A 23,381-nucleotide genomic window follows, 5' to 3' on the forward strand; every position below is an offset into this window, starting at 1 on the left:
CGGCCTGGCAGGGATAAGGGAGGGATGAGGTCCTAGGTGGGAAAGCCAGAACGGAGTTGAGGAGGAAGGCCTGGCGCCTCAAGCCACACCTTTCCTGCCTGGGTTCCGCTGAGCGTGGCCATCTCTGGGCACGAGCTGCCACCGGCCGCGGAGCTGCCTCCAGAAACCTAAGGACGAGACACTTGTCCCCGAGTCTAAATAAGGAACACCGAAAAAGTACCGACTGTGCTGTTAAGTCTTACCGGAACAGCTCTTCCTGTGACAGAGTGGGTGGTCCTGAAAAGGACCTTTGTTGGGGAAGGCGGCAAGGCTGCAGCCCCGGAAGCTGCGGCCAAGCTCAGCCCCCGAAGCCGTAGAGGGTGCGGCCCTGGCGCTTGAGCGCGTAGACCACGTCCATGGCCGTGACCGTCTTGCGCTTGGCGTTGCTCCGTGTAGGTGACGGCCGTCGCGGATCACGTTCTCCAGGAACACCTTGAGCACCCCGCGGGTTCTCCTCGTAGATGAGGCCGGAGATGCGCTTGACGCCGCCGCGCCGGGCCAGCCGCCGGATGGCGGGCTTGGTGATGCCCTGGATGTTGTCGCGCAGCACCTTGCGGTGGCGCTTGGCGCCCCCCTTGCCAAGGCCCTTCCCGCCCTTGCCGCGACCAGACATGGTAAATAACAGGTGATCGTCACACTGCAATACTGACGCGCTGCCTGCAGCGCCTTATATACCACTGTCGCGGACCTTTTAGGAAACTGAAACGCTGGGGGCGGGAACGAGTCCTCCCCTCCGCCTCCTCCCACCTTCCTGGGCGGGGCCGGGGCTTAGCAAGAGGAGGGGCGAGGAATGGGGACCGCATCTGACTCCCCTGTCCTTGCAGAGGCTGGAATCGCTGGTTTCTGCGACTAGTCCTGTGCCTGTGGGGTTTCTCAGATCAATGATATTGTATAAATCTCTTCACCTCTTTTTAATCATGTATATTAAAAAAGGAGGCTTGACGCTACGGCTTTCCATAAAGCGAGGGATAACAGTGAACTTTAAAAAAATGCAAGTATTAATGCTTACAATTTTAACAACACTTACTTAAATTGGGCAGATCAGGGAATATTCCCCTTTGGCAGAACATATATGCTTTAGTGGTTTTCAGCATTCCTGATAAAAAGGAAACTCTAGGAAGGGGAGGGAATGTTAATTGAATTTCCACATTTTGCTCCCCAATTTATAAAGCACTATTTGCATTGTAGAGATGAGGCACTCCAGGCTTAGAGACCTAATCCTGTTCTAATAAGTGGTATTGTTGGGATAGAGCTGGGGTCTTCTGATTCTGGTCTTATGATCTTGCCACCTACCACTGATCTATGTCAGCAAGATATTGAAGATGTATTATGTTGTGTAAAAGTTTGCATTTATAATATATACACATTTATAATATAGACGCTAATAAGCTGAAATAATGTCCAAGTGCAAAGAGTCACAGAATTAATGTTTTCTACGTAGATGATACATTGATCTGCTTAATAGGCAAATGCCCAATCTTTACTCATTCGTACATTCATAATAAGTACCTCACTTCTGTGTAGTATAAAAGGTAATTTTAAGAAAATCCTTCTCTGCTGGTACTTATAGTATAGGCAGTCAGGAGATTATTAATTTCCCTTAGTCAGATACTGTTTGAAATTTAGCTTAGTTACGGTTACCTGCAGACTTAAGATGTAGTGATCACCCATGCACCAAAGAAGAGTCACCAATTTGTTCATTCATTCATTCTACAACTTAGGGTCTAGTACATGCAAAGATCAATGTACAAATATCAGATTTACAAAGATGATCATACAGGATATACAAAATGGAATTTGGAAGTTTGTCAGTATTGCCCTTCATAGAAAATAAAATGAGATCTAGTTCTCCTTGGAGAGGAGTTTCAAGTGGGAGAGTGCTCTCAGATGAGACCATCTGATAGGAAATTAAAATAGATGCATTTTCTCATGACCCTCCCAAACACGTGTGATTCTAACACAGTGCTCTCTCTGCTGTAGAGCCCTTAAGTTGTCTTCACTCTTTTTGGTATATATTTGATATTTATTTACAGTCACTTTTCTCCTTAAGCTTTTGAAATTACTGAATTTGGGTACATGTAAGTACAGCCGCCGCCGACTGGCCTGCGCTACCCAGATCTCTCACCGTGGTTTACTGGGATGAGAGGGAGGTGGACAGCAAAATTGGGAGAACGTGAGTTCCTGAGTGAACTATCCATCACTCATCCAACTGTGGTTTTTCTCAGTTATTTCTATATCTATAAATAAATGGTAGGAGTTCAGTCCAATGCAAAATCAATTATCTTAAGATATATACAGACTGAGGCTTCACAAGTAAGGAACACTACTTTTTGTGGGCTAACCAAAGTAATAGGTGGAGCCTATTAAGTTCACAGTCCCTTGGGATGAGCCAGCTTTCCAGAATCTTGTGTATGTTACACTTAGTATAAATACTTGGGTCTCAGGCTATAGCCTTGAGTATACCACTGCTAAACCCCATCCTTCTACAAACATGTGGGGAAGAACTTTTCAGATGCAATCAAGTACTCAATTATTGGCCTCCAGGAAGGCAGAGATCACCTACAGTGAAGGAATAGCACCAAGGTCTTCTCACTTATTTGAAACCTCATTAGCCCTTGGAGCCGTAAGAGCTGTACAAGAATGGCACAGTGGCACCTGTTGTGGAGTTGTCACCTCCCTTAACCTTGGGGAACAATTCCCCACATTGTTTTCAATTGGGGAATTGTTCAATTGTGGACTTTTCAAAACTGATGTTTTGGGGCGCCTGGGTGGCTCAGTGGGTTAAAGCCTCTGCCTTCAGCTCAGGTCATGATCCCAGGGTTCTGGGATCAAGCCCTGTGTTGGGCTCTCTGCTCAGCGGGGAGACTGCTTCCTCCTCTCTCTGCTTGCCTCTCTGCCTACTTGTAATCTCTGCCTGAGAAATAAATAAATAAATAAAACCTTGAAAAAAAAAATGCTGTTTTGACTACAATGATGACCAACACCGTAAAGTTTTAGAAATCTGAGTTTTAACTCTATCTTTAGGTCTGGTTAATATTAGCCTCTGCTCTGAAAAGGGATAGGGCTTTCGCAATGTCTGGGACCACTGCTGTTGACACTGATGCCACTAAGGATGACAAACAGCCCCTTCTAGACACACATGAAACGCCTGCTTAGGGAGAACTCCATGCCACAGAGCCAATCCTGTAAGTGTTCTCTCTATACACGGAATGCATGTTTGGTTTTTAACATGAATTCGAGTCCCAGAGGCCTGGTTTCAGTTCATGCCCGTCAATAAATGACTATTTAAAAACAGGACAAAGGACTTTTATGGAATTAGTTAAGCGTAGAGAGATGACATTTCAAAACTGATGATCCTATCTTGGATTTATTTGAAAAAATTCTTAAGTCATCATAGAATGTAAGCCAGAACACCAAACTTTTTGGAAATAGGGGTATTGTTAGAAGAGAACTAACACCAAAACACTGTTCTTGTTTATTTGTCTTAACAAGCATGGAGCTCAATTTATTTAGAAGATAGCATTAAATTTGTGCTTCATTATTCAACATTTACCTATTTCATTAGCTCTGTTGTGTTGCAAACCAACAGGAACGCAGTAAAGTGGGTCACGTTGGCTGAGAAATGTTTGTTCTACTTCTTAGGTGGAAACATTTAGCCAAATAATTGAGGTTGTGACAGCCTAGTTCATATTCTGTTAGTAAAAACCCAGGGAACATTATGAGAATTCAGAAAGAGTGATAAATGAGAAGTTTTTCTTTCTAATCTTGTGTCCCTACTGGCAATGTTGGAAAAGAGCCAAATAAAATCTGTACTTTAAATATAATTTTTAAATACAGGAAATATATACAAAATTCTATGCTAAGTATTGGGGGGAACATATCTTATGGACAGGGTGTCACTAAGTAATTTCCAGTTTTAAGGAGATGGGTTTTAAACACGTGAGTTTGTATTTTTCAGCTCCTAACTGGTAAAATGAGGTAGAAGTACCATTCTAAGGCTTCATCATTCACTTTCCCTCCTTGTAGATTTGGTGGTTGATCTCTGATGCCAGTTCCAGGTCTGACAAATCTATTCTACCAGTATTTTAGGAAGGTTGCCATTTAGAACTTTTTATGTGAAAAAGGAATGGAACTTCCTTGCTCCCCCTCCCCCTTCCTCAAAAGTTTAAATTTCCTAAACACGGGATCAAACACAGTCTACACACAGGTCACTGTAATACTTAAAAATGAATCTATTAAAAAAAAATAGTTATCCATCTTGTCCGTAGAATTTTCTATCCCAGTGCCAATTCCCAAGGCTTCGTGCAAACAACTGGAGGAGAGCTGTGCTATTGCTCTCGCGAAAAAAGCGTCTTTCCTTGTATATTTGAGTAAAAATGAGCTTATTCATATAAACCTGCAAAGAAAAGAATGTGCAGAACAATGTCCTGGGAGACAGACGTGCAAAGGAAAGAGAGAGAAATAGTATTTTTAAGGAAAATCTGAAAGTTGTCTCAATGTGACCGAGGTCTTAAAGAGAGTTGGGGGAATCGGGAAAGTTTCAGGGTACTGGTTTTGAAACTACGTATAGCAAATAAGGCAGGAATGAAGCCCGAAGACTCTTGGATCCATTTCCCCCAAATCTCTAATTATTTCATGGCCGGATTTCTTACATTTTTCTTCTTTTTCGAGGGGAAAGAAACACAGTCACACTGCAGAGCGGAGGAGCCCTTCTGAGCAGCGCGGCGCACGGCGCAGGCGACCAATCACCACTCAGCCGCTCTCTATATAAAGCCGCGGCCGCGGGACTCCCGGCCACGCCGTTCTGACAGTTTGAGCGTACTTTTGGTCTGTGTTGGCAAAGCGGAAAAATGTCGGAGACCGCGCCAGCCGCTCCTGCTGCTCCCGCACCTGCAGAGAAAACACCTGTTAAGAAGAAGGCGAAGAAAACGGGTGTTGCTGCTGCCAAGCGCAAGGCGTCCGGCCCCCCGGTGTCCGAGCTCATCACCAAGGCCGTCGCCGCGTCCAAGGAGCGCAGCGGCGTGTCCCTGGCGGCGCTCAAGAAGGCGCTGGCGGCCGCCGGCTACGACGTGGAGAAGAACAACAGCCGCATCAAGCTGGGCCTCAAGAGCCTGGTGAGCAAGGGCACCCTGGTGCAGACCAAGGGCACCGGCGCCTCGGGCTCCTTCAAGCTCAACAAGAAGGCGGCCTCCGGCGAGGCCAAGCCCAAGGCCAAGAAGGCGGGTGCGGCTAAGCCCAAGAAGGCGGCCGGGGCGGCCAAGAAGCCCAAGAAGGCCGCGGGGGCCAGCGCCCCCAAAAAGAGCGCCAAGAAGACCCCCAAGAAGGCCAAGAAGCCCGCGGCGGCGGCTGTCGCCAAGAAAGTGGCCAAGAGTCCGAAGAAGGCCAAGGCGGCCAAGCCCAAGAAGGCGGCCAAGAGCCCAGCCAAGGCCAAAGCCCCGAAGCCCAAGGCGGCCAAGCCTAAAACAGCCAAGCCCAAGGCGACAAAGGGAAAGAAGGCGGCGCCTAAGAAGAAGTAAAAATTGTAGCGGGATGTCCTGCTTTGGAAATCTCAAAGGCTCTTTTCAGAGCCACCCACTTCTGTCAGTCAAAAGAGCTTAGTAACTCACTAGTAAGTAAGTTTACTTTGCAAATTCACCTGTCCTGTTGTCGCTCTCTGCATGTAGCACGTTTGCACGTTCCCAGTCCCTCGAGGTTTTTCAAAATTTACCGCCTGCGTCTCATTGGCTTTCACTTAAAGCGACGGGTCCTTTTTTAGCGCGCACCGGACGCTTGGCCGGAAATAGCTAGATTCTAGCCATTTTGGGTCACAGTTTTAGCAGCAATTTGGTGGCTCTTAAAAGAGCCTTTGGGAAGAAATAACTGTTAAAAGACTTCACTTGCTCTTGGCCTTGTGGTGGCTCTCGGTCTTCTTGGGCAGCAGCACGGCCTGGATGTTGGGCAGCACGCCGCCCTGCGCGATGGTGACGCGGTCCAGCAGCTTGTTGAGCCTCGTCGTTGCGGATGGCCAGCTGCAGGTGGCGCGGGATGATGCGCGTCTTCTTGTTGTCGCGCGCCGCGTTGCCCGCCAGCTCCAGGATCTCGGCCGTCAGGTACTCGAGCACGGCCGCCAGGTACACCGGCGCGCCGGCCCCGACCCGCTCCGAGTAGTTGCCCTTGCGCAGCAGGCGGTGCACGCGGCCCACCGGGAACTGCAGACCCGCCCGCGACGAGCGCGTCTTGGCCTTGGCGCGCGCCTTGTCGCCCTGCTTCCCGCGTCCGGATATTTTAGAGAAGAAATTTAATCCTCGAGGTAGTCTGAGGAAGGGGTTACTGAAGTCTGGTGTTCGGTAAGATTTCCTTTCCCATTGGTTTACAGCGGCTGTTGAGAGTTAGCCAATCAAAGGTACTCTTGGCTTACGTGTGCTCTAGAGAAAGATAATACTTCACCAATTAGAGGTTGAGATATTAGAAGGTGTGTATTGTGAAGCAATAGAGAATCTTGAATTCTTTTCCGTGATCACATGGAGTCCTCCTTTGGGGGACTCTTCACGGTATTCATCGCTAAAGCTGCATGATTTTTTCCAACCCTGATTCTAAGGAATAGAAAACAAGATAAACGTCACCTCTGATGGCTTATAATTTATCCTCCCTGCCAGATCCCTTCTCCTAGATTGTTGAGAGGTTCCAGGGGGCCGTGGTTAGCTGTGGAATATTTCTGCCGAATATGCAAGGAATAGGAAAAGAGAAACGATAAAAGAAAAATTTCTCTTTTGTCTCCGTGTTTGGCTAGAAAGTTCCAGGAGTTGAGTTGATCAGGGCAAAATAAATGAGTCCTAGGTGGGTTCATCTGGATGTTTTGTTCCCCGGGCTGAGGTCTTTTTTTTTTTTATTTCTTATTTCAGGGAGGCCCACTTAATTTTACTGGAAAATCTTGGCAAAAATTTGAGTCCTTCAGATCATTATGGGTCTACAAACCTGGACGGGGAAACATTTTGTTTTTATTTTCATGTAGTATAAATGTTGTTTAGCATTTCCTTCAATTGTGTGTGTAGGCTGCTAATCACAATGGATTTTGCAAGTGCCTGTGGCTTTTTCAGAGGTTTTGAAAAACCTCGGGGGACTGGGAACGTGCAGCCATGTTACATGCAAGTGGCAAGCACAGATGCTTTCTCATCACTTAAGTATTGCAGATGTGTTGAAATAAAGTTTGCACTTTTTCCGAACTCTTGACATTGACGTTCATTATTCTAACTGCTTCTTCTAGTTATATGTGCTCTTTTTTTTTCTTAAGATTTTATTTATTTGACAGAGAGATCACAAGGAGGCAGAGAGAGAGGGAGGAAGCAGCCTCCCTGCTGAGCAGAGAGCCTGGTGTGGGGCTGGATCCCAGGACCCTGAGACCATGACCTGAGCTGAAGGCAGAGGCTTTAATGCACTGAGCCACCCAGGAGCCCCATAGTTATATGTGCTCTTAATGAAACATTATTATATGCACATACTTTAATGAAATACACTTTGATAACAGTTTTTTTTTAAGATTTTATTTATTTATTTGACAGAGAGAGAGATCACAAGTAGACAGAGAGGCAGGCAGAGAGAGAGAGGAAAGCAGGCTCCCCGCTGAGGAGAGAGCCCAATGCGGGACTCCATCCCATGACCCTGAGATCATGACCTGAGCTGAAGGCAGCAGCTAACCCACTGAGCCACCCAGGTGCCCCTTGATAACAGTTTTAATGTTGCTTTCTTACCCTGTATGCTTTGTGTATTGAGAAGGTGACTATAGGTTTCCCTAGACTATCCGAATATAGTAGGAAAGAAGTCATAGACTGGTGAGCATGTCTCCAGTGGGCACAGAGATTCCTCATAGTTTAAATACCTTTTCACTTAATTTCTTTGTTTACAGTGTCCCTCTCCCATGCTTATTGGTTAATAACTTACTGAAATTGACTCCTTAAACTTTACCACAACAGGTGCTATAGCCTGTGAGTATCTTTCTAGCTCATCGAAGTAGGAGTTTGGTTTTTCTCAATTGAACTTGCAAACTCTAATTTCTTCTTTCCATTAAGAGTCTAAAAAAACCTTTATGATAGTGGCTTGAGAATGAGATCTGGATAAATGGAGGGAATGTGAAATTTGTTTACTCAGAAGAATCTTTTTGAAGACAAGAGTTTGTGTGGAGCAGGAAAGATAAGGGGCTAGGGACCTGTGAGCTCTCTTATACCCAGAAAGAGAGCACTAGACTTCTGATGGAGAGCACTGAGGAACAAGAGAATTATGGCATGATCCGCGTTCACTGAGTGGTCAAAAATGACTATGGAATTTCTCAGTAGTTCCTTCCACTTCGCAGAACACTGATCCCTCCCTATATAGCATTAGCCTTAGGCAGAGTTAAAATGCTTGTTTCATAATTAAGAAAATTATGGTTTAGAAAGATGAAATGAACAAAGTTGCCTTGCCTGTAAATGGTGGACCTGGGTCTGCAATTCCAGTTTCTTTGTTCCTAGGGTCTGTTTCTTTACGCTGTGCCCCATCTACTATGTGAACTACAAAAGGTGTGGAGTTCTTGGTTTCTTTTTTAGGCTCGTCCAGGAAGGTAGTAGAAGCATGTGATTCTGTTTTAGGCCCTTTGTGACTTCTCTAATTCACAAGGCCTTTGGAATGCATCAGACACAATTTTAAACATGATTCAATCAGTGACTTAGTTTTACCTTGTGGTCTATGTAAATTAGTATCCAAATTCCTTTCCCTTGGACAGGCTTTTGTTTTCAAGGGCATCAGAACTTATTCCAGTCTTTTTCCATCTCCCCAAACTTTTGTTACAGTCAAATCATGAGTCAAGAAGTCATCTGTGTTCTGTACCAGGAAAATGAGGGAGCAGGAAACTCATTCCCAGTCACCATTTAGTCATATCCCTAGGATGGTCTCTCTATGAGAGTCTCTTGAAATACTCACGCTTGGGTTTCTGATGCTTGTTTGTTGCACAAAGATGGTCCCACCAACTACCGTGGCAAAACCCCAGGTTTAGAAAAACCCAATAGATTGATACTTGAGGATGGCAAAACCTCAGCCTGTGTGAGCAGTTCTCTCTGAGCCGCACGACCTAATCAATCAATCAATAAATCAATATCCTTCGATCCACCGGTTGTCTTAGCATGGCAAGTGGGAAGCACATGTTCATATTTTCTTAAAGGCAGGAGGGTACTTATGCACATGGCGTAGGTCTGTGGCACAAGTAAGTTTTAGGACCAGGCTCAAGGAACCGCTTTCTGCTTTCTGCTTAGTAATCACCTGACTCCTTACAGCTAGAAGAGGCAAAGTGAATTCACGGCACTGCGTCGAGGCAATGATTATTCCTGTCAGTCACTAAATCAGGTTGATGTTTGAAGAGTCTAGGCCACTGACTGACATTTTCTCCTTTCTCGCATGCTCCTTCTCCTCTCATACTTGGGATGATATTGTTTCCTAACCAGCTTCCTAATTCCAGTGCTCCAGCCCCTAATTCCTCAATTCTGGTCATTCTGTTGCATGTCTTACGAATAGAGTCACTGGTTCCCCATGGCCTTTAGTTCAAGTGAGAACTTTGTAGTCTTTTTCATCATAATACATTCTGCTTGCATTAATTAACAGTAATAACAACTCCCATTGACCTTTCAATGCCTTATTTGTTTCTTTGTTTTCTTTTCTTTCTTTCTTTTTTTTTTTTTTTTTTCAGATTTTATTCATTTATTTGACAGACAGATCACAAGTAGGCAGAGAGACAAGCAGACAGAGAGGAAGCAGGCTCTCCGAGGAGCAGAGAGCCCGATGTGGGCCTCGATCCCAGGACCCCAAGATCATGACCCGAGCCGAAGGCAGAGGCCTTAACCCACTGAGCCACCCAGGCACCCCTCTTTTCTTTTCTTTTTTTTTTTTTTAAACAAATTGCTCACCTGCCATTTCCTTCTTTCCTCTCTACTTGGGGGAGTCTTTCCAATTCTGTTTCAACTTCCATCTCCATAAATAAATTCCCCTAGTTAAAAAGTCTTCTCATACGTGTTTTGATGATATTTAACTGGTGGGTGCCATTATTATTAATGGCAAATTAATTCACAATGCTCCTATTCTTTTCTCTCATTAAATTATACCTTAGCATGTTATTCTTCTTTGTCTCATTTTCCCGCTTCTCTAAGTGTGTGTTTTTAATTGACTGAGGGGTTTTGTTTGTTTGTTTGTTCTGTTTTGTTTTCCCATCATGAGAAGTATACTTTTGATCCTCATTCCCTATTTCTCTCATCCCTTAACCAAATCCCCTCTGGTAACTATCAGTTTGTTCTTTATAGTTAAGAGTCTGTTTCTTGTTTTCTCCTTATCTCCTACCCCCCTTTGCTCTTTTATTTCATTTCTTAAATGAAACATATGAGTAAGATCGTATGGTATTTGCCTTTCTTTGACTGACTTATTTCGCTTAGTGTTATACTCTCTAGCTCTGTCCAAGTTGTTGCAAATGGCAAGATTGTATTCTTTTTTATGGCTGAGTAACATCCCATTGTGTGTATGTGTGTGTAATTTTATTTATTTATTTGACAGAGAGAGAGAGAGAGAGATCACAAACAGGCAGAGAGAAGGGGAAGCAGGATCCCTGCTGAGCAGACAGCCAGATGCGGGGCTTGATCCCAGGACCCTGAGATCATGACCTGAGCCAAAGGCAGAGGCCTAACCCACTGAGCCACCCAGGCACCCCACCATTTACACATGTACCAAGTACACATGTACCATGTACCAGGCAGTGTTTATATCTATACCACCTCTTCTTTATCCAATCATCAGCTGATGATGGACACTTGAGCTGCTTCCATAATTTTGCAATTGTAAATAATGCTGCAATAAACATAGGGGTGCACGTATCCCTTTGAGTTAATGTTTTCATAGTTTTGGATACTCAGTAGTGTGATTATGGGTTGCATTCTCTTTTAATGTTTGAGGAAGCTGTATAGTGTTTTGCACAGTGGTGTAGCAGTTCACATTCCGACCAACAGTGCCGAGTGCATGAGACAGTGCATCTTTTTTCTGCACATTCTGCCTACACCTGTTGTTTCTTATCTTTTTATTTTTAGCCATTCTTACAGGAGTGAAGTGATTATCTCATTAGAATGGACTGAGTTTTAATTCTGTCCAATAGGTGAGATATCCCCAGATATTAAGCAGATGAGTAATTTTGTTTTCTGTTTTTCTATGTGGGAAGCCAAGAATAATAAAACTCTCTCTGCCCCTTTTTACATCCCTATTCCCCTTTGCTTGACTTATACATTATTTCCCTTACCTTCCTGAAGTATGCTGCCCCCATGTGTGGGGCTACTACAAAAGAAACCAAAACTATTTATAGTTTTTAATGGTAAAAAACTCTCTTGATATCAAGTATCACTATTTAGCTATGGGCGATATGGTAGGATTGGGAATGCAGACTGAACATGGAATTTCTGAATTTGTGACTTTAGTCATCATAGGTACGCTGTTAGCCTGAAATGGATCTACAACTTTGTGTACCAGTAGGTCCATATGAAAATGTGACCTGAATCATATTTGTATCCTTCTCCAATAAAATAAACATTTATTTAGAAAATTTGCTAACAAGTGCTACGATTTCAACATATACCGTCTAAAATAACAAAAAAAATTGTGTGTGTGTATGTGTGTGTGTCTTAAACATGAGTGTGTTTGAATGGTGAAGAGAAAGTCTAGAAATTTTCCCTAGTCCTGTTATATTTTTATTGTGTGCACTGGTTAGATCTTTTGCAGAGGGTGTTATAATTATAGTATAGTAGAACATCACACTCATATAGGACCCTGTAAATTTTCAAAATCATTCCATTTCCTTTAGCAGTTATGAAAAAATTAAGATAAAGATGTCAGTCTTCCTCGTGGCAGCTTTTTCCTAAGAATAAAGCCCTCAGGGTAAGTGATGAGTATTATGTTGAGCTGTGTTAGTAATATAGTAATGCCTAATGGAAAAGGTTTTGGCTTCCCCCCTTATCTGAAACCTTCTTCAGTTCCCTTATCTGTAAAGCAGAGTAATAGAATAGTAATTGTAGTATAATAGATATATGAGTAGATGTGTGATTGAACTGTCCTATATTTTGGAGCTTTAATAACGGACTTTCTGGCAATTTGTGACCCACTCATTAAATTTATTTCTACTTAGGAAAATTATTATTAAAATTACATGAACCGATTAATCTATTATTTCTGTAATCATAATGTACCAAGCAGTAATCTATTTCTCCATTTTTTAAAAAAAGATTTTTTATTTATTTATTTATTTGACAGCCGGAGATCACAAGTAGGCAGAGAAGAAGGCAGGCAGAAAGAGAGGAGGAAGCGGGCTCCCCGCTGAGCAGAGAGCCTGATGCGGGGCCTCGATCCCAGGACCCTGGGATCATATCCTGAGCTAAAAGCAGAGGCTTTAATCCACTGAGCCACCCAGGGAGCCCCTATTCCTCCATTTTAAAAAAGATTTTATTTTTATTAGAGAGAGAGAGAGAGAGAGAGAGAGAGCGAAAGAGCATGAGCAGGGGTGAGGGGCATGGGCAGAGGGAGAAGCAGACTTTGTGCTGAGCAAGGAGCTGATGTAGGACTTGATTCCAGGACCCTGGGATCATGACATGACCTGAGCCAAAGGCTCAGTGGACTGAGTCACGTAGGCACCCATTTTCTCCAATAATTTTTTAATTTTTGTTATTTTAAATATTTTGTTTATTATTGATGAGAGAGACAGAGAGGCAGATGGAGAGGCAGAAGCAGGCTCCCTGTTGAGCAGGGAGCCAGAAGCAGGACTCGATCACCAGGAGTCCAGGATCATGACCTGAGCTGAAGGCAAATGCATAGCAGACTGAGCCACCCAGGCGCCCTAATTTTTATTTTAAAGTCCAATTTAAGTATAAAAAATTCTGAGCATTTGTTTTTAGGAAAAGGACCATTCCAGATGTTTTAGACCTTCAAATAGCATTTAATGATATGACAAAATGTTTTCTGTGGTCACCATGTCCTCATGTCTTAACAACCAATATTTGGTGAGAGGAGAAATACACATTAAAAAACTGACTGTGCTAGAATCTTAAAGACAGTACGGATTTGGGAAACCACAGTCTAGCATGAATGTCTTTATCCACCACTTCACAAGTATCCAATACTCCAGTGCTTTCCGTTATGGAGAGCTACACTCTTTTCCATAGAGACTAGAATCCTTATTCCACGTTCCCAAGTCTCATTGTCGGACAGAGTTCCAAGAACACAAATATTTCTTCTATAAAATCTCCCAGGACTTCTCACTATGGCTAACTTGTCTGTGTACCTTATTTACTGCTTTGTCCCTGTAAATGTACCACCTGTCTAATCTCTTTCCTTTGTGATCCTTTGAGGGGAACCAGCCATAAAAAAATTGACAGAGACCTCTTAATTCTATAGTTAAGGATAACTTCTCCCATCTCCAAAGTTAAATTTCCTGAAGCATATAAATAGATGAAATCCTTCCAAATGGCATACAGTATCTCAATTAGCAAATATCCTTCTACATTTCAAAATAACTGCCCGAATGATTTCAGAAGAGAATTCCCAATTTCCTTTCTATTGGGCTACCGGTTTAAAAACTGAGGAACCTGTTATTTCCATGGGAAAGGATTATCTGTTGAATGAGTAATAACAGAAAACCGTTTTCTTATAGGGATAGAGAACAGATTATTTTCTGCAAGAAAACTACCCAGCTTCTAAAGGATGGTCATGCTTTAGTGACAAATATGAGGTACTCTCATGAAATTTAATTTAGAGCATAATATAGAGTTTAGGAAAACTGAAAGAGCCTCTTTTAAGAATATCAGTTAAGGGGCAGCTGGCTGGCTCAAAGGATGTGACTCTTGATCTCCATCTCAGGATGGTAAATTCCAGCCAGCCCACAACTGGGTGTAGATATTACTGAAATTAAATCTTAACAACAACAACAAAAAAGTATCACTAAAGGGGATCCGAATCCTTGTGTTCTTCACTCCCAGTGGTACTTTCTGAGCCCCATCCAAGCTGCTCTCCTTGGTTGCTTAGCCTGTATTAGAGACCCCGCTAAAGAGGGAGGCCAAGAAGCCCGCAGAGAAAGCTGAGATCTTTACCTATCTTCCCCCCCCCACCCCCGCCCCCAGCTAATAACCAAAGAGTTGGCCCCCTATTAAAGGCATTGGACTATATCCTTGATCACCCTCCTCAAGGTCCTGGCGGTCTCTAGGGAGTTGGGCCCCAGATTATGTTCGGCAAAGGGCAGACCAAGTGTTCTGGCCCCTTGGGGTCGTGCGTGTCAACAAGGCGACCTCTGGGAAAGGTACCCGGAAACCTTGAATTGTTAGTCGAAGGTTCTGTCTAGTTCCCAAAAGCCACTAACGGGTCAACCCTTGCAACTGCCCGAAAAAGTTAACTTAAACTTCGAAGAGGGCATAGAATGCAAGAACCAAGAAAACATCCACCATACAAAAGATGAAATTAGCTATATCTAAAGGTAAGGGAAAAGCTAATAAACCTGAAAACCATAACCAAAATGTACTATACCTGCATTTAAAATAAAAGCAGATGTTTAAAGTAAAACTGTGGAACTAGTATTTGAAATCCTATGGGAGACTGCCAGTTTGTAGGGAGAACTTAATTATACGTCGGTCCTCAAAGGCCTTTCAGGACTATGCCTAGTTGGTGCTGGGTCTTTATGGAAGAATAAATTGAGTGCCACGGCATCTGTCTTAGAATAAAGTGGTTGGCTCTGAAAAGAGCCTTTGGGTTTAAAGTTGGCATAAAGCCAGTAATTCAAATTTAGGCCCTCTCGCCGCGGATGCGGCGCGCCAGCTGGATGTCCTTGGGCATGATGGTGACGCGCTTGGCGTGGATGGCGCAGAGGTTGGTGTCCTCGAAGAGCCCCACCAGGTAGGCCTCGCACGCCTCCTGCAGCGCCATGACGGCCGAGCTCTGGAAGCGCAGGTCGGTCTTGAAGTCCTGCGCGATCTCGCGCACCAGCCGCTGGAACGGCAGCTTGCGGATCAGCAGCTCGGTGGACTTCTGGTAGCGCCGGATCTCGCGCAGGGCCACCGTGCCGGGCCGGTAGCGGTGCGGCTTCTTCACGCCGCCCGTGGCCGGCGCGCTCTTGCGGGCCGCCTTGGTGGCCAGCTGCTTGCGCGGGGCCTTGCCGCCGGTCGACTTGCGCGCCGTCTGCTTCGTGCGAGCCATAGCCTCACTGAGCTGTAAAGAAAGATAAACAGCCCCTCGGCCCTGCTTTTATACAGGAGCAGAATCGCTCTGATTGGATTGTGGTGACCCAGGAGTCTTCTGAGGCCCGGTTCCGGAAGTGCACGACTGATCCGTCATTGGCTCAGCTGATCCGCGCTCGTTTCCGATTGGCCGTTGTCAACTCGCCGCCATCTTCCCAGCCCCCTTTAACAAAATTAATTTCAAGTTACTTGTTTCATCGATGGTGCTTCAGAACTCGTTAATCACCGTTACGCATAATTTTGAAATTTTCTTCTGTTTAGATAGATAAAATAGATTATGTTCGAAAGAGAAAGGGCTTTAGAATTTCTCTTAAGAAACGTCCGCCATTTTCTGCGGGTACGCCGTTTCCCTCTGGGGGGTATTTCCTTATTTGCAAATTCCCCTTTTAGTACCTCTTGAGTTCTGTTTCGTTATACTTACAGCAAACATCTGGTTCATTGCAGCATCGTCTCCTAGGATATGGTGTTTAGGCATAAAGATTTTCATTATTTCAGGATTCACGTATGAATATTGCGGTATCCCGGAGCCCCTGGCTCTTTAATAGCGGGTTTGACTCATGGCGGTGATTGGCCTGTGCTGTTTGGTTTTTGAGGATTTAAAAATCATCGGGTGTAACTGCGGGGGACATGTCCTGAGGAAAAGGTTTCCAATGGGATACGATGAAAAAGACGGCGACGATCGAGTCTTTTCAGATCTATTTCTTAACAATACTGTGTTGCATCTCGGGATTCTCGCTGGAAGAGATCCGAGGAGACCCAACGATTTGTGACAAAGCCAAAGAAGCTAAAGGACGACTGGACTGGGCTCGATAGAAGCATTTCCTTCCCTGGTTTTGCCTCCAAATTCGAAGATTTTTGCTTATTTTCCAAAATTTAAAAATAAGGTTTTATTGGGAGGGGTGTGGGGGTGTGTGTGTGCGTGTGTCCGTGTGCGCACTTGTAGTAATCAAGCGGTATTGTAAATCAACCTATTGGAGTCCCTTAAAGCATTTGTTTATTCGTCCAATTAAAAAAAGCGGGTTTTTTATTCGTAATTTACATACCAGTATGTTATTGGCCAGTTTTGGTTCAATGAAAAATATAGCTTTTTGAACCCTCGTTTGCATGTATTTGCTATAAATATTCGGGATTTTTTTCGCCCCCCCCCCCCTTTTTTTTTCTTTCTTTCTTTTCTTTTTTTTTTTTCTTTTTCTTTTCTGGTTCTTCTCTATTTCTCTAGCTTCGGGGTTACCATGCTGCAAACTGCTAAATCCACCCCAACCCCCCAAAAGGGCTCCAGGAAGGCGGTGACCAAGGCGCAGAAGAAGGACGGCCAGAAGCGCAAACGCAGCCGCAAGGAGAGCTACTCGGTGTACGTGTACAAGGTGCTGAAGCAGGTGCACCCCGACACCGGCATCTCGTCCAAGGCCATGGGCATCATGAACTCGTTCGTCAACGACATCTTCGAGCGCATCGCGGGCGAGGCGTCCCGCCTGGCGCACTACAACAAGCGCTCGACCATCACGTCCAGGGAGATCCAGACGGCTGTGCGCCTGCTGCTGCCCGGGGAGCTGGCCAAGCACGCCGTGTCCGAGGGCACCAAGGCTGTCACCAAGTACACCAGCGCCACTCATTTAGAGCCACTCATTTTTTGCATATTGAGAACAGTAATAAAAATATTCTCAGCATACTTTGATAGTATGCATGGATTTGGGGGAATGTTTACAGTAGGAACTTGGCTAAAGCTCTAAAGGATAGTCTGGGTTTTGTGCTTTGTTCATTACTTTTTGGGTTTGGTGCTTTGTTCATTACTTTTCAAATTTGTCCTTCTGTTTCATCTACTCGTTTAAGTTTTAAAATTATTTTGTAGTTGGTGTCTGGAACTTAAAGTTGTCTATAGTTAATACATGTACTTGGGTTATTTGCTTTAAATGCAAAGCCCGTATTATAAGAATATAATTGTATGTGTTTCATAAACGTTAGTCATGCAATGAAGTTATTTTACAAAGGACACCAAGTCTCACTTAGTCGTCATATAGTAGATATTGAACTAGGCCTGGGGAATTACTGGACCCTATAATTTAAATTTTAACTAGTAATATAGACTGCTTAAAAAATATTTCTTCAAATTTATAATATCAATTTTTAAATTATCTTCATTTTGCCTTTCTATTGATGTAATCAACTATATAGCATGTTGAGTTGGTTTTTGAAACCCTAATTTTGATCTACTTTCATTTTTAAAAAAATTTTTTTTAAGAAGATTTTATTTATTTATTTGACAGAGATCACAAGTAGGCAGAGAGAGAGAGAGAGAGAGAGAGAGAGGAAGCAGGCTCTCCACTGAGCAGAGAGCCTGATGCTGGACTTGATCCCAGGACCCTGAGATCATGACCCGAGCCAAAGGCAGAGGTTTAACCACTGAGCCACCCAGGCACCCCTCATTTTTTGTTTTTATTCTCCTCATTTACTTCTGTATTCATTTAGACCAAACCAAACCAAACCAAACCAAAAACAAAAAAACAAAAGTAAAAATGAAACAAACAAACAAAAAAATAGTAAGAAAAGATCTGGGTTTGTAGGGCTCACACAAGATATGGATGGAAACCAATGGCTTTCATGTGTTAAGTATTTCAAAATAGTTTGTTTTCTTGCTGCTGAAAGTAAAATGACTTAGATGTATTGTTAAGTCCATGCCAAGGTGTATGGGGTTGATATCAGTGAGGCCTGCAAGGCCTGATGGTATGTGCCGGTTCAGTGTTGGGGATATGTATGAAGCTTTATACAGCCGTGAAAGGGAATGTTTCCACTCTAGGGTCCCCTCCCCCTTTCCCTTTTTTAAATGTGTTTCTTCCCTTAGATAATGATTGCAGTTTCAGTTCTTCATATGTTATTTTAGATGGAACATGGATTGTGGAGGAGGCTAAGCATGTTGGCTCACTCGATTAGTTATCAATTGCTGTATAACAGATGACCTTGAATTTACTAGCCTGAAACAACCCACATGTAGTATGTGACAGTTTCTGTGGGTCTGGGCATGGTGTAGCCGAGTCCTATATATTGAGATATTAGCTAGATTAGAGGTGTCTTGGATGCTTGACTGGGAAAATATCATCTTCCAAACTCACTGGGTGGCTCAATTCTTTTCTTTGTGGTTGTAGGGCTGACTATTCCATGTTCTTTCTTGTTGGCTGTTGGCTGAAAGGCTTGTAGGCTGTTAGTTGGAGGCCTCCCTTAATTCCTAAGGAGGCCCCCGCCCATTTCTTGTCATTTGGGCCTGCCAGCATGGATACTTGGACTATCAAAGTCAGCATGTAACAATTGAGGAAGACACGTTACCTAATACACTTAATATGGTAGATAACCTGATTATTTACAGAAAATTCCATCTCATGATCTCTGCCATCACAAGTCTTGTCCACACTCAAGAGGCAAGATCACAGAAGGGTGAACACCAGGAGGGAACCCTGGGGACCGCTCTAGAGGCCATCATCATGGGACCCATCAGGAAGAATACCAGCCATCTAAGAACCCAAGGAAAGTTAACTAAATAATGGTTCCCTCCTTCCCCCTGCCCCTACGTTATCCTGGTTCAATTTGCCTGCAGAGAGGAAACCGTGCTAAGAGGTAAGGAGATAGGCTACAAATATCCTAAAATGCTTTGAAACAGGCTACTGCCAGTGACTTTCCCTTGAAGCAAAGACCACAGAAGATAATTTGCCTGGTCATTATTTTGGAGGATGCTTGTCTCCCCTTTCCTTTGCAAGTACGTACATGTGAGAATACATTATGTGGCTGAGTCCCAGCATAGGGCTAGGAGCCTGTGCTCCTCCCTTTTTTCATTTAAAGCTGAGAAACCAGAGGATTTGTGAGATGAATTAACATTGTTGCTTTTATTATAGAATATCAGGAAATATGTGTGAAAAGGCATAACAAACCCCCAAATCTTTGTGGCTTAAAAATGCTTTATTGGGGGCGCCTGGGTGGCTCAGTTGGTTAAGCGACTGCCTTTGGTACAGGTCATGATCCCACAGTATTGGGATGGAGTCCCACATAGTGTTCCCTGCTCAGTGGGGAGTCTCCTTCTCCCTCTCCCTCTGCCAGTCACTCCCCCGCTAGTGCGCGTGCGCCCTCTCTCCCCTATGTCAAATAAATAGTCTTAAAAAAATACTTTATTGGCAATCAGTTTACATAACCCAAACAAATGCTTTATGGGGGAGAAAAGTACCCATTTGCCACCTAGGCCTAACATTATGTGCCTTTACTGGTAGAGTTCAGTCTGAGCTTCTCATGGAACCCTTTTTTAGAGTTGCAAAACTACGGGCTGATGTGGCTAAACTTAAAAAGAGAATTGAGTTGAACAAGGTAATACAGTATTACAGACGTTTTCTTCAGTATCAAGCTTTATTCCCAGAAAATAGTTAACTAGATTTTAGAAGTCTAACCTATTAGAATGCGAAGCTTATTTGCATCGCTAACTCATGCTTAGGGCATTGTAAAAGACAAAAGCAATTACCAGTTAAAGAGTATGGTTTCGTTAAAATTCTAGAAAACTTCAACGTTGGCAAAGCCCGTTATTGAACTTTTAACAATCTGAACGATTACCGATTTCCAGTAATAGGATAACAACTTTTGATTCTTGCTCCTGAGAAAAGTGAATAAAGGAAACTGTTAGTACACCCATGTCACCAGCTCCTTCCAATGAAAGCGTGTGTGGCCCTGAAAAGGGCCTTTAAGATTTTCGCAGAAACCAAATCCAGGGGTAAAGTCTTAGCCCCCGAAGCCATAGAGAGTGCGACCCTGGCGCTTGAGCGCGTAGACCACGTCCATGGCCGTGACCGTCTTGCGCTTGGCGTGCTCCGTGTAGGTGACGGCGTCGCGGATCACGTTCTCCAGGAACACCTTGAGCACCCCGCGGGTCTCCTCGTAGATGAGGCCGGAGATGCGCTTGACGCCGCCGCGCCGGGCCAGCCGCCGGATGGCGGGCTTGGTGATGCCCTGGATGTTGTCGCGCAGCACCTTGCGGTGGCGCTTGGCGCCCCCCTTGCCCAGGCCCTTCCCTCCTTTACCCCGACCAGACATTTCGCTTTAGCAAGAAAACAAAGAGCTGGCCGATTTGCGTTTACTTATAGCCCTGTGGCGGACCTTGTTGAGAACCACGACGTTGGCTGGGCTTGGTGGGGGAGGGGTAAGGGAGGGGGGAGGCCGGGGGTTTTCCCCGCCCACTACCGCGAGCGTGGCTGTGCGCTGGGCTGGGCCTTCCCTGTTCCTTCTCTGAATTCTGTCAAACAAGCTCTGGGTAAGGCCTGGTAGGAAAATTCTCTGGTTTATCAAGGGACTGAAATAATGGCACCTGCCAAGCTAGAATCTGTTTCTCAGGTTTGAGCTCTAAACATCTTACGCACCGTGGACTAGTCGTTGTCGAATTTTACATTACTTTGAATTCTAAGTATCTATACGAAATGTAGCCGAAGCTTTGGCCTCTCTCCTCCCCTTGAATCACTTTGGTCTTTTAAGTCAAGGTAGATTAGTGATGTTGGCGGGATGGTTCGCGGAGGGAGGAAAGAACTCTTGTCCGCGGTGGGGGGTCCTTTTTCCTTGGAGGCCTGTCCCCTGCGCTCTGAACCCTCCCTACCCTTCACCTGGGGTCCGTGGTTTGTTCTGTGACGTGTTCTCTCCATTTCACTTCAATTTGTTCTTCTGTGTGAATGGAACTGTTCGTCCCGACACCACAAAATGGTTTGAAAATCAAATGGTAAATCCTAGCTCAAGTGTGGGGCACAGTGCCAACTGCTTTGCCTGTGGAAATTCTGTCTTCGTGCCCCGGGCATTGACTTTCTTCCTGATATTCTTAAATCTCTCAGTCTGGCATTTTGCAATCTAGATTTATGTTCAGTTTTTATTTTTTATTTTTCATAACTTCTATATGATGAGGGAGCAGGAGGCTGGCTGAGGACAAAGCAGAAGCTGGCACCTTGCACCCCCTCTCCACCCCCTCCCCTGGGTAATATGTGTAACATTCCTCAGGCACCCCTGACCGCCATAAAGGAGAAACAAATAGTTAACTTGCAGAGATCACAATCCTGCAAGACAGGAATCTCCCAACTATCTTGATGTTAATGGCTTGCTGAAAGACCACAGTGGTCTCCCGGCACCTTGTAGGCCCTCTGCAGCATATGAAAACTCCGTTGAAACCTTCCTTCCCCTCACCTTCCCCCAACCGCCGCGTACATAACCTGCCGTCCCTCTCAACCCCGGGCAGTAGCTCTTCCTGCCCACCGGTCCTGTCCCCGCGCTTTAATAAGCCACCATTTTGCACCAAAGATGTCTCAAGAATTCTTTCTTGGTCATCGGCTCCAGACCTCAGCCCACCGAACCTCACCTAGGTTCTAGAACTTCATCATATATCTTTCTAAGTGTGAATCTTTGAGTTTAGGGGTCAGTGTTAAATTTACATGGTTACATTTATATTTATATTTTCCCAATTTACCACCACCTTCTCACCGCAAACGCAATTCCTTCTAGGACTACATTTATTGATTAAGTGATCTGGACCCACTTTTGAGCACTGGGAATGCAGTGGCGGACATTCAATGTAATGTCCACCCTTGAAAGATAGGGCTTTGAACTTCCTGGGCCTATGTATATGTAGATTGGTTTTTGGTAAACACAATAGAGCATGGTAAATGTGTTTTCTCTTCATGATTTTCTTAATAACATTTTTGTCTCAGGCTTACTTTATTATAGGAATACAGTATATAATGCATATCATATATAAAACATGCGTTTATCAAATGTTTATGTTATCAGTATGCTTCTGCTCAACCGCAGGCCATTAGCAATTAAGTTTTGGGGAGTCAACAGTTATACCCAGATTTTCTACTGTGAGAGGGATTGGTGCCCCTACCCTTCGTTCAGGGACCATCTATATTTATTTCTAAGAAACCCAGTTACAGGGACTGCACCAAATTCAAGTGAAGCATTGTACAAAAGTTTTTAAAAATAACAAAATAAAATGACATTAGGGAACAAAAGGGAGGCTTGTCAAAGAAAGCATTACTCATCAAAGCAAGAAAAGTTGGATAGCCAGAAAAATGGTTGACCTTGGATTTCTTCAAGGGCAGGGTATCAGGAGATGGAGACTTGCTGAAAGTCTGTGCTAATATTGTTTTCTGAAAGTACGTTTTGTTGATAGAGAGAACATCCAAAAATGTTTACTAACCCAATTATAGTCTGAAAGAGCTTAAGTGTGTAAAAGGGAATGTATATTCTGGTATTTTAAAAAAAGAAGCAAATTAATCACTTTGGAAGTACAAAAAGCATCTAATGGAAGGGAAGGCTTAGAGAATGGTTACAGTATCTAGAATTGCGGTAAAGACCAAGAGAGACAGATAAGAGAATCAGGTCAATTACTTTGGAGTCTAGAAACAGACAGTTACACTGTTTACTATTTAATTCATGAGTATAGTAGGAATGTCAAGGAATTACATCATGAAGTTTCACAGAAATTTATTTCACAGGTTCTATGTTTGTATTTTTTTCCCAGCAAGGATTCACATTATTAGACACATTATCTGAGATTTGGAAGTAAGGAAAAAAGGATGGGCCATGATAATTAATATCATAAAAGATTAAAGAAAGACCACACAAAAATAGTAGGACGATGGACTTTGATCATCTCCCTGAGGGTTGACTGAATATAGCAAATTTAGCAGGGGACTATTTCCTAGAGATGCAAATAATTTCCATTAGGTGGAACTACTCTATCCCCAAAGATTTATGACCTCTTGGACATTACTCATTTTGTTTCAACCTCATTCAACAATCCTACTCCAATATTTCCATATTAAATTGTTTATAAGTACTCTAGTTTCCTTAATATTCTTTGAACTGATCAAACATTTTATCTTTTTCTGTCAGTGATGGTTTAAGCAAACTCTGTCACGTTCATCTTCTATATTCTGAATTGTAATTTCATCTTTTTGAAAAAAGGTATGTGATATCATGTGACTTTGACTTGACTGGAGACAAACAGGGTGTCATAGAGCTGCTGGTCCTTTCTACTTCTTTGGGCCTGGGAAATTTAACACTAGTCCCTCCAGAGCATGGCAAATC

At 43.8% G+C, this 23,381-nt stretch overlaps 3 protein-coding genes and 2 pseudogenes across 5 annotated transcripts in view; 2 read left to right on the forward strand and 3 right to left on the reverse strand.

The window, feature by feature from the left end:
* The window catches only part of LOC125102055 (histone H2B type 1-M), an 82,862-nt gene that overhangs the window by 14,219 nt on the left and 45,262 nt on the right, over positions 1 to 23,381 (reverse strand). The window lies entirely within an intron of this gene.
* On the reverse strand, positions 257 to 20,348 carry LOC125102599 (uncharacterized; annotated as a pseudogene).
* LOC125102023 (histone H1.3) lies at positions 4,824 to 9,788 on the forward strand. 2 transcript variants are annotated; one of them, XR_007128010.1, is made up of 2 exons: positions 4,824 to 5,647; positions 9,731 to 9,788. XR_007128010.1 is itself a non-coding variant. In XM_047732710.1 (1 exon), exon 1 carries the CDS (start codon positions 4,890 to 4,892, stop codon positions 5,553 to 5,555), a length of 666 nt encoding a protein of 221 aa, XP_047588666.1. In that variant the 5' UTR covers positions 4,824 to 4,889; the 3' UTR covers positions 5,556 to 7,241. The 2 variants fall into 2 exon arrangements, 1 of the variants encoding a protein (XP_047588666.1); XM_047732710.1 differs by lacking the exon at positions 9,731 to 9,788 and having other exon boundaries at positions 4,824 to 7,241.
* On the reverse strand, positions 5,912 to 14,886 carry LOC125102519 (histone H2A type 1-H-like; annotated as a pseudogene).
* LOC125102032 (histone H2B type 1-K-like) lies at positions 6,511 to 17,460 on the forward strand. Of its 2 annotated transcripts, none has more exons than XM_047732723.1 (2): positions 6,511 to 6,630; positions 16,507 to 17,032. In XM_047732723.1, exon 2 carries the CDS (start codon positions 16,520 to 16,522, stop codon positions 17,015 to 17,017), a length of 498 nt encoding a protein of 165 aa, XP_047588679.1. In that variant the 5' UTR covers positions 6,511 to 6,630; positions 16,507 to 16,519; the 3' UTR covers positions 17,018 to 17,032. The 2 variants fall into 2 exon arrangements, with proteins under 2 accessions (XP_047588679.1, XP_047588680.1); XM_047732724.1 differs by lacking the exon at positions 6,511 to 6,630 and adding an exon at positions 15,289 to 15,672 and having other exon boundaries at positions 16,507 to 17,460.

Source organism: Lutra lutra, chromosome 6, assembly GCF_902655055.1.
Source record: "Lutra lutra chromosome 6, mLutLut1.2, whole genome shotgun sequence".
In the NCBI taxonomy this organism is placed as follows: Eukaryota; Metazoa; Chordata; class Mammalia; order Carnivora; family Mustelidae; genus Lutra; species Lutra lutra.